We start from the raw sequence: 11,758 nt of genomic DNA on the forward strand, positions 1-11,758 counted from the left end.
TCTCAAAAGCATTCCCCTTTTTTCTCTCACATTTTCTTTAACAATTAAACAACGTAACTAGACTTAAGGGGAGTTCAAGTAGCCATGGGAGTAGCACAAATTAACCAATTCTGGTTCTATCTCATGATCATCCTCTTGTCCATCTCCGTTTCTTCTATTTCTAGCTCTGTAAGTCAATGTCTGATTCTAACCTCATATATACGTTCTTAATCCAAAATTCTTAACTTGCTACTCCTGTGTCTCATATTAGTTGATCATTTTTCATTTTACACGTACATTAAAAAATCATAAATAAGAAGGTATGCTAATTCACCTCTTAAAAAACTTCTTGGAAATTATACTAATTAAACAAATGTAAATATTTTCAAAAAGAATTAATTGTAAGAGTAATGTTTCTTTGATTTAATAAGTTGCACAACTAATTTGGGACAACTGTGATTAACTAATATGAGACGGAGGGAGTATACTACAATACCCTCGTGTTATTGTTGAATTGATGGGTAATTGATGCAGGAATCAAATTGTGTATACTCAGTTTACGTTCGGACAGGGCAATTCTTTGGGTCTGGAACTGACTCAAAAATAATCTTAACTCTTTACGATGCGGATGGATATGGACTTAGAATCAACAACCTACAAGCATGGGGTGGGCTTATGGGCGAAGGTTACGACTACTTTGAAAGGGACAATTTGGATATGTTTACTGGTCGTGGTCCATGTTTGAATGGTCCAATCTGTAAAATGAACTTGACTTCAGATGGTACAGGCCAACACCCTGGATGGTACTGTAATTACGTTGAAGTTACCTCTACAGCAGAGCACAAACGATGCAACCAGCAGTTGTTTACAGTCGAGAATTGGCTTGGTGCTGATGTTTTCCCAGATGGGCTAACGGCCATTAAGAACAACTGTGGCCGTAAGTCCGAAGAGCAATTGTCTATTTACGATTCTCAGTCCTATCATGTTGTTGATGTTATTTAATATGAGCTTATAGAGGGTTGTTGGGCCAGGCTCAGAATTTCTCTCTTTCTGTCTCTCTATTTTTTTCCCTTTTCCCATTTTCCAATTCAAATACATCACACATTGTGAATAATTTTCATATTGATCTGATATTGTATGTATTGTGGATGAGATAAAATGGGGAAATTTCTTCTACATTGAAAATGAATGAATCAATGTATGTACATGTACATTGATATATAGATGTAACTGACTAATCTATATCTTACAATGACTAATTAATGCTAACAGATTAGCTAACTAAACTAACTATCAACAACTAGCTAATTAATCTAGTACACATGTGTTAGTGATTACGTGACTCCTACAATACTCCCCCTCAAACTGTGTAATGAGAACAGGTTGAATTCCCAGTTTGCCCAATAGAAACTCATGTTGTGTCTTCCCCAAGCTCTTTGTTAAAATGTTGGCGTGTTGTAGAGTAGTGTTAACATGTTCAGTACGCACCTACCCCTTTTGTATTGTTTCTCTAATAAAGTGACAATCAATCTCTATATATTTGGTCCTTCATGATATATTTGATTTTCTTACTTTCACAGTATAGTGTCACAGGAAGTTGTAATTTCAACCCCAACCCCACTTCTTCAAATAACCCAATTGTCCATACGATTTCTGCAACTGCATTTCCCATACTTCTATACTCAGCTTTTGCTGAGCTTCTCGAGACTGCTTCTTAGACTTCCAAGAGATCTGTGACTTTCCCAGCGTCACTATAAACCTAGTGAATGACCATCTACTCATAGGACAAGTTCCCTAATTAGCATCACAATACGATGATAGTTGTGTTGAGTCTTCTGATGACAGTAGGATCCCAAGTCCTGGAGAATTCTTCAAGTATCTTACCACTTTAAAAGCTGCCTCCGCGTGAGACTTCTCGTGATTGTGCATAACCTGGCTCAGGTTCTGTATGGTAAAGTTAATGTCTGGTCTAGTCATTGCCAAATACATTAACTTGCCTACCAACTTTTGATAGCTTCTTCGATTTGCAAGTAATTAGTCATTTGTATCTCCTTCATGGCCTTGGTCCTTGATTTTGAAATGATGAGGGAGGAGAGATTTGGCTTCCTCTATACGGGTTGAACAAGAACTAGTGATGATCAGATCATCCACATAAACCAAAATCCAAACAATGTGAGCACCAACAGTCTGGGTAAAAAGGGAATAATCTTGAAGACTTTGATGAAAACCAAATGCAATAAGAGCCTCAATAAGCTTTAGGTTCTATTGCATAGGTGCTTGTTTGAGACCATAGAGAGATTTGTCGAATCTACATACAAGAGAAGACTCCCCTTCTTCAAAAGACCAGGTGGGGCATCATGTATACTTCTTCAAGGAGATCTCCCTGCAAAAATGTATTAAAAGCATCCATCTTATTCAACTTCCACCCCTTTCTTGCAGTCATGGTCAGTACTAGAAAATTGCAAATACATGGGGATATTACCTGAGGAATATTATCGCAAGCAATACTTACGGATTTTCTTGCGAAAATCTTAAATTCCTCAATATTAAAATATATTATCTGCAAAAAGTATTTTCCCAACAAATTTCGCATGTAAACTTAGCGTCATTTTTTATAAAATTAGTACCTATGATATTACCTAGACATATCCGCGGGAACAATATCTCTAGGTGAATCCCTAAGTACATGAACCAAAAAAAAATTAAAATCCTTTTTAATCTGTAGGAAAATTTCAAGTTGTGTGAAAAATTATTTTTGATAATTTACCTAGGCATTTTATTTTCTTGGGAAATAATTGGGGATTTAGGAATAATTAGACCAATTATCTTTTAGATGGTTGAATTCTTTTACCTTATAATTAAAAACTCGAGAAAAGACATAAAGTGACACATGAAGTTGTCTTGAATTTTCAAAAAGACACCTAAACTATGCAAGTGTCCTATTACCCCCCTAAACAATCCTGAACTGATCTTATTATTGACATAACCGATTAATCAAACCGAAAAAACTCAAACCAAAAAGAGAAAAACCAAACTAAATCAAATTTATTTTGGTTTGGATTGGGTTACACTTCTTCAAAACTAAAAACCGAAAATTCTAACCGAATAGTATAAAACTGAACTGAAAAACCGAATGCACACCCCTAGCCACATATCTTCTTTCTGTGACATATGTTACCACATATCTTCTTTTTGTGACATATGTTACCACATATCTTTTTCTGTGACATATGTTGCCACATATATCCTTTCTACGGGGGCACATGCAGACAATTCTGTGGTGTGTTTTACAACATAGGTTATATATGTTGCTACATATACCATACTTCTTCTTTTCCATCATAATTGACATTTTCCGACAACAACCCAAAAAACATGAATATTATCAGCAAAAATGAACACTTCCAAATGTTCTATACAACTTATCAACAAAAAAGTAATTCACAATTGTATACATAACCATCAACCTAATCAATGGTGGATATTGTTGTTTCACATCACAATTGACGATTTCAATTTTTTTTATCTCTTTATTTTTCGCTTTCTTTTTCACTTTCTGCTTCTCCTCCTTATCTTTCTCCTTCTCTAAGTCCTTCTCCTTCTCCTTCTTGTTTTCCTTGCTTTTTGGGTTTGAGTTTGATAAGGACCAATAGTCATTGTTTTTTTTTCTTTCACTAATTATAGATAGTGATTAAGAAATAAATTTTTTCAACCTCCTACACTTAAAATTTATGTTGGACAACTGAACAAAACTATATTTCTAAAATCATATGAACAAAATGGTCACAAAAAGAACAACAAAAAGCAACAAAAAATGAATTTTTAGTGAATGTTAAAAATATATATACATTTTCTAAAAAATAGGGGATTTTGGGGTTAGTTAACTTTCTTTCAAAAATAATAAATAATAGGTACCACACATCTATAGAATGATATATTCTTCATTAACCCAAGAAAAAAATTTAGTATTGTTCGAAAATTGTAAAATCTCTCAATAAAATGACTTACCCATTTTAAGTCGAACACAATCTTCAGTTCAGAAAGAGGAGAGAGTCACGACCGGATATGAGGAGGAAGAAAAGATAATGAGAAAGAATATTTGTTTTGATTGTTGAATTTTCGAATTTTCTCAAGGAAGACGAAGAAGAGAAGAGAGAACATTGGGAGAAGAAGAGAAAATCCTATTTTCATTTACTTTTTTTAAAAAATGGCTTGGATAGAATTATAAAAGTTGAAAAATAAAGTATTTTCTTTGTATTTTATATAAGATTAGAAAGTTTTAAAAATGTTAATTTGGTCCAAAATTTAATTACATTTTAAAGAGGATTTGACCAGTTGTTGGTCAATCTGCTACAACCTAAGACTTATTTGACACCTTTCATATGCATCAACTAAGGCAAAAACAATCGGATTTTCCATCTCAAAGCTCCAATCGGTGGAAGAAGTTACACGAGAAAATTAAGGGAAAGGTGTCAAATAAGTCTCGTTTTTGTTTTTGGTGACAGATTGACCAAGAGCTGATCAAATCCTCTTTAAAATGTAATTAAGTAAATATGGTAGCAAATTAACATTTCTAAATCGTTCTAATCTTTTATAAAATACAAAAAAGCACACTTCTATAATTCAAACCAAATCATTTTAAAAAAACAGAATCTTTTCATCTTCTTCCTCTCTTCTCTCTCTTCTTCCTCTCTTCTCTCTTGGGGGATTGTTCTTCTTTTTCCTTAAAAATTCGGAAATCCCTCGTTACTCTTCCTTTCCAGTCCTCCATTATCTTCCTCTCCAGTCGTTACTCTCTCATCTTTCTGAACTGTAATCGTGGTCGAGTAGAAATGGGTAAGTTATTTTTTTGAAATATTTTACAACTTTCGAAGTTTTATCTTGGATTAATGAACAATAAAATGTTCCATAAATGTTAAAATTGAATAATTGACTTAATGGTGTGTATTATTTATTATTTTTGAAAGAAATCAACCAACACAAAAAATCCTCATTTTGAGGAAATGTATATGTATTGTTATCATTCAGTGAAAGTCATTTTTTGTAGATGTTGTTGTTCTTTTTGTGGCCATTTTGATGATATGATTTTATAAATATAGTATTGTTCAGGTTTCCAACATATATTTCATTTGTTGAAACATTTAGCGTATGTTGCCTCATTTTAGTGATATGTTGGTGCACATTCAAACAGTTATCATATGTTGTACCATCTAACTTTAAGTCAACATCTTGAACATCTGTTGCCACATAAGATTCATATGTTGCTACAATAGGTACATTTGTGTCAACATATGATTCATATGTAGCAACATAAGATCTATATGTTGCAACAAAAATTTTATGTATCGCAACAGCAGGTACATATGTGACAACATAATGTTAATTTATTGCAACAAACTATCCATCTGTTGCAACATACTGTTATTATTATTTTATAATGAATTGTAAAATCTCAATCTTTTTTTATTTACCTTGTAGATAAAATGATACAAGAAACTTCATCTTCTAACATGAAATGCTCTTTTTGTCTATACGAAGAATGTGAGCAGCAACATGATTATTTTATTAGTCGTGTTACAAAACTCACTAATATTTTTAAGAAAATGTCTCATAATATTGATTGTGCAAAGATCCAAAAAGATTTCACACCCTTTGAAGTGTAAGAGGTTGAAAAAATATATTTCTCAAACACTTTATGTAATTAGTGAGAAGAAAGAAAAGGAGAAGAAGGCAACGGAGGAGGAGGAGAAGGAGAAGGAGAAGAAAGCAAAGGAGAAGAAGGAAAAGGAGGAGAAGGAGAAGAAGGCAAAGGAGGAGAAGTAGAAGGATAAGGAGAAGGAGAAAAAGGCAAAGGAGGGGGAGGAGAAGGAGAAGAAGGAGAAGAAGGCAAAACAGGAGAAGGAGAACGAGAAGGCAAAAGAAAAGGAGAAGAAGTCAAAGGAGGAGGAGGAGAAGGAGAAGAAGGAGAAAAAGGCAAAACATAAGAAGGAGAAGGAAAAGGAGAACAAGAAGAAGGCAAAGGAAAGGAAGAAGGAGAAAGAGAAAAATAAAGAGAAAAAAGTTTAAGTCGTCAGTTGTGATGTGAAGCGACAATATCCATTTGAAGGTTTTAACATAAACTACGAGGGTCCAACTTAACTAATGTCATCCTTCTCGCAATGGATAAACGAGGGTCTTTACAAGCATCATGCAAAAAAGTAAGTAAAGTAAGGTCGTTCAACTATTATTAGTATTTCTTCTTGTTGTCCACTAAATAATTATTTATAATGATTACACAATTGCAGAGGAAACAAGGAGGATCACTACTTAGCCAATTGCTAAAAACTTGATTTTGACCAACTTGATTTTGTAGTTGCATTTCCAAGGAATAAGGACTGGTTCTACGTAACGTATCAACCCAATAAGTGCTGAAATGATGAGGTAAATCCATGCCCACTTTTAAATGTTTTGTTTAGTACATGAATATATACAATTAAATTGATACACTTGTTTGATGCATGTGTACAATATGTGGATGTCATATTTTAATATTTGCATAAAAATTCAAAGCAAAAGATTCAGTCTAAATATCAATATACCACCACTAGTTGTTTTTTTAAAACATACATTGACAATGCTAGTGAATATGAGGATAAAATCGTTGGCATAATGAAAGGGTTTGGTATACCTTGTGGACTGCCTTGGCACCTGGCAGATGATGTTTATGTCCCTGTAAATAGTAATGGAGAATTCCATTGGGTCTTGGAAGTTGTTTCATTGAAGGAACGGTGCATAAAAGTGTATGATTCCATGTCCTCAACTAGGTCTAATAGAAAATTATCCTCCGAGCTTAAAAATTTGTCTACAATATCGCCAGAGTACCTTGAGTTAAGTGGATTTTTTGAGCAAAAAGAGCGAATCAACTTGTCAGTTCTCAAATGTTACCAAGGAAAGAACAAATCTCACCCATTCGAAGTCAGACATGTTATTTGTATTGCCCAACAAGAAAGTAATAGTCTGTAAGTATTACATTATTTTTTTGTCTTACAACTACCGAAATTTGATGTTACTATATTTTCTGATTGATGATATGCCCTGCACAGATTGTGGACTTTATGTTGCTGCATACGTTGAGTTTTTGAGTGATGCAAAATTTGAAGAGGAAGATGTTTGGAGAAATTCCAAGGGCCGTTATGGAGGAAGTGACGGAGTATAAAAAGTTGAATATTTATAAGCGTGTCTTTGTAGCTGAAAAAAACGAAGTGTTGAATGTGACGAGTGCAAAGGATATTCGAATGGAATACGGCATGCATGTTTTTACCAGTCAAGATTCAGGAACATGACAAGCATAAAAGTTTGGTGCAAAGGATATTATTAACTATTTCTTTTATCTTTTCAGTGACTACTCTTCCTAACTATTTAATATTATTTTTTATTCCAGTATATTGACGAAATCCTTAACCTCATACATCAGAGGCATGTGACATACCCGGACTACTATGATCCCAAAGATAGAATCCTGGATCTCAACTTCTACATGAACTTCCTACAAAGATATAATCAAATGAGCGATGAGGCAACAAGGGTTGGTGGTAAAAGCATGAATCAGTTACTACATGACTTTGTATGGGATGATGATATGATTTACTAAGTCAAGGGTATTAGCCATCTCCTGGAGTCATGGATTGGATTGATGCAAGAAGGATTTTGGCAGTCATGAACACGGCGGGTATCCATTTTGTGACTCTCGAGATTCTCTTGCACGACGGTCGCATGAATGTTTATGACTGCGACCTGATAGTTACAGAACATGCCAAGTTCTTGACACTCATACAACCTGTCTTCGAGTTGCTGCCTAAATTGTTGAAGCATAGTGGAATAATGAATCATTTTCCAGAGAAGTTGCTCACTCAACCATGGGAATTTAACGGTCGAATGGAATCTATGGTACAAAATGCAATTGGAGCGGCGTGCGCGTCACATTCCCTTGCATTCATTGAGCATTTGATTAGAGGGACAGAATTGCAACAACCCAATACACCGTTATGTGACAATCTAACTGAACAAATGCAATATGTTTGGGCTTATGGGATAATATCTCAAAGCTTAAAGCCTTGACATTATGTTTGTAATTATAGACTGTTTAATTTATCAATTATGTTGTTTTATTTTATATTAAAGACAAAGTAATTAAAGACAATATTTATTTTATCAACCCATCTGTCACAACATGTGGCATATGTAGCTACAGATGATTCGTCTGTCACAATATGTGGCATATGTCGCTACAAATGATTCGTCCGTAACAACATTTTTGGCATATGTTGCTATAGCTGATGCGTATATCGCAACATTCGTCTGTCACAACATGTGGCATATGTTGCTACAGATGATTCGTCTGTCACAACATATGGCATATGTCGCTACAGATGATTATATGTAGCTACATATGATTATATGTAGCAACATTTATGGCATATGTTGCTACAGCTGATGCGTATATCGCAACATTCATCTGTCACAACATGTGACATATGTTGCTACATATGATTCGTTTGTCACAACATGTGTCATATATCGCTATAGATGATTATATGTAGCAACATTTGTGGCATATGTTGGTACAACTAATGCATATATCACAACATTCGTCTGTCACGACATGTGGCATATGTTGCTAAAGATGATTCGTCTGTCACACCATGTGACATATGTTGCTACAGATGATTCTATGTAGTAACATTTGTGGCATATGTTGCTACAGCTGATGCGTATATCGCAACATTCGTCTGTCACAATATGTGGCATATGTTGCTACAGATGATTCGTCTGTCACAACGTGTGGCATATGTCGCTACAGATGATTATATGTAGCAATATTTGTGGCATATGTTGCTACAGTTGATGCGTATATCACAATATTCGTCTGTTACGACATGTGGCATATGTTGCTACAGATGATTCGTCTGTCACAACATATGACATATGTTGCTACATATGATTCGTCTGTAGCAACATTTGTGGCATATGTTGCCAAAACTAATATATTCTGTTGTAAAATATAAAACATATTTGACATATGTTGACACAGAAACAAAGAAGTGCAACAAATCACGCATTGGGGAATTTCTACATATGATAATTCCACAACTATGATAATTGTATTGGTTGTACACAACTACATAATAATTTTGTGTCCTCTACAAAATTCTTCTTGGTAATGCTTAAAATTACAAGGAAAAAAAAAACAAAGAACACCACATTAGAGTTCGGATGCTACAACATTTCGTCTTTTTCTTCTCCTTCATCCCCCATCCGGTACTTCTTTTGATATGACTTTCATCAACAGTGTCCAACTCCTTAATTTTGTTCGCCAATCGGTGAATAACGAACTTGGATTATATATCAACATCTTCACGATACCTCCATCTAAAGAAGTTGCATGAATTCTCCTAAAATACAAACCACAAAGAAATAAATTTTAACTAAAAAAATAAAGAGATCTGAAGTGTCCAAATATTGTATAAATAAATATACATACACGATATCATGGACAAGACCAATATCTGCGACCTGGATTGTCTTTTGACCATGAAGTTTGCATTGAAAGTAAGTCTCCATGTTTGCAATACATTTTAACATTAAACATAGTATCATTTTCATCATCACAAATTCGATTTAGTATATCATTTGACATCATATCAAATAAACTAACAAAAAATCGATCTAATGAAAATCGATTTACTGTTGAATATGTGAGTACCGAAATTTGGTTTAACCAAAGGCCAATCAAATAGAGGAGAGAACAGTGTGACTGGGGAATGACTGACAGAAAATCAAATAAGATCATTACATTAATGTGAAGCAACAGGTCCTATAGGAGAGAGTACATCCCAAGAGAGAGAGAGAGAGAGAGAGAGAGAGAGAGAGAGAGTGAAAAAAAAAGCGCCAAAACTAAAGCGACAAAGATAAAAAATTTGAAAACCCTATTCTTGAAATGAAAATGAAAACGTATTCTAGAATGGGTTGGGACTATTTTACTTTTTGTTAAACAGAATGGGCTTTGCCTATCATTGGGCCACTTTTACAAAAGACCGATTTGTTATAACTATATGATGCAACAGTTTCATTATATGTTGCAATTTCAACAATAGAAACTGCATATGTTGTTAGAGATGAAAAATCAAGGAGGCACTAATAGACGATTTGATCGATTTAGGAATGGAAAAATGAAAATCTTAACTAAATTTTAGTGATTTAGAACAAAATAATCAATATTAATAAGGTATAACATTTGGAACAACAATTTAGAAGGGTGTTATATAACTATCATATGGATTTACTAGGACAATGTATGACGAACTAGTGAGATGATTGTCTTTCTAAATATAATTGCTAGAATCCAATGGAGAGTGTTGTGTACGATCATAATTTGTTACTTAGACATGTTGTAGGACTATATATTGGTGTTACATATCGAATTAGGTGACAATATATTGAATAAATCCCCAAAAGACTGATTTGTTATAGTTATATGTTGCAACAGCTTCATTATATGTTGAAATTTCAGCAACAGAAACTGCATATGCTGTCACAGATGAAAAATCAAGGAGGCACTAATAGATGATTTGATCGATTTAGGAATGGAAAAATGGAAATTTTAATCAAATTTTAGTGATTTAGAACAAAAATAATCAATAATAATAAGGTATAACATTTGGAACAACGATTTAGAAGGGTGTTTTATAACTATCATATGGATTTACTAGGACAATGTATGACGAACTGGTGAGATGATTGTCTTTTCTAAATATAATTGCTAGAATTCAATGCAGAGTGTTGTGTACGACCATAGTTTGTTACTTAGACATGTTTTAGGATTATATATTGATGCTATATTTTGAATTAGGTGACAATTTAATTGAATTAAGCCCCAAAAGACCGATTTGTTATAGTTATGTGTTGCAACAATTTCATTATATGTTGCAATTTCAACAACAAAAACTGCATATGTTGTCACAGATGAAAAATCAAGAAGGCACTAATAGACGATTTGATCGATTTAGGAACGAAAAAATGGAAATTTTAACCAAATTTTAGTGATTTAGAGCATAAATAATAATAAGGTATAACATTTGGAACAACGATTTAGAAGGGTGTTATATAACTATCATGTGGATCTACTAGGACAATGTATGACGAAATAGTGAGATGATTGTCTCTCTAAATATAACTGCTAGAATCCAATGGAGAGTGTTGTGTACGACCATAATTTGTTACTTAGACATGTTGTAGGACTATATATTGGTGTTACATAGTAAATTAGGTGACAATTTATTGAATTAAGCCCCAAAATACTGATTTGTTATAGTTATATGTTGCAACAGTTTCATTATATGTTGCAATTCAGCAACAGAAATTGCATATGATGTCACAGATGAAAAATCAAGGAAGCACTAATAGACGATTTGATCGATTTAGGAATGGAAAAATGAAAATTTTAATCAAATTTTAGTGATTTAGAACATAAATAATCAATAATAATAAGATATAACATTTGGAACAACGATTTAGAAGGTGTTTTATAACTATCATATGGATTTACTAGGACAATGTATGACGAACTAGTGAGATGATTGTCTTTCTAAATATAATTGCTAGAATCCAATGCACAGTGTTGTGTACGACCATAATTTGTTACTTAGACATGTTTTAAGACTATATAATAGTATTACATATTGAATTAGGTGACAATTTAATTGAATTAATCCCCAAAATGCCGATTTGTTATAGTTATATG

At 33.5% G+C, this 11,758-nt stretch overlaps 1 protein-coding gene across 1 annotated transcript; it reads left to right on the forward strand.

The window, feature by feature from the left end:
- LOC107012930 (PLAT domain-containing protein 3-like) lies at nucleotides 1-1,209 on the forward strand. Its single transcript, XM_015212903.2, has 2 exons — nucleotides 1-168; nucleotides 514-1,209. Exons 1-2 carry the CDS (start codon nucleotides 85-87, stop codon nucleotides 979-981), a joined length of 552 nt encoding a protein of 183 aa, XP_015068389.1. The 5' UTR covers nucleotides 1-84; the 3' UTR covers nucleotides 982-1,209.
- Nucleotides 1,210-11,758: the final 10,549 nt, after the last annotated feature.

Source organism: Solanum pennellii, chromosome 3 (genome assembly GCF_001406875.1).
Source record: "Solanum pennellii chromosome 3, SPENNV200".
Lineage (NCBI taxonomy): Eukaryota > Viridiplantae > Streptophyta > Magnoliopsida > Solanales > Solanaceae > Solanum > Solanum pennellii.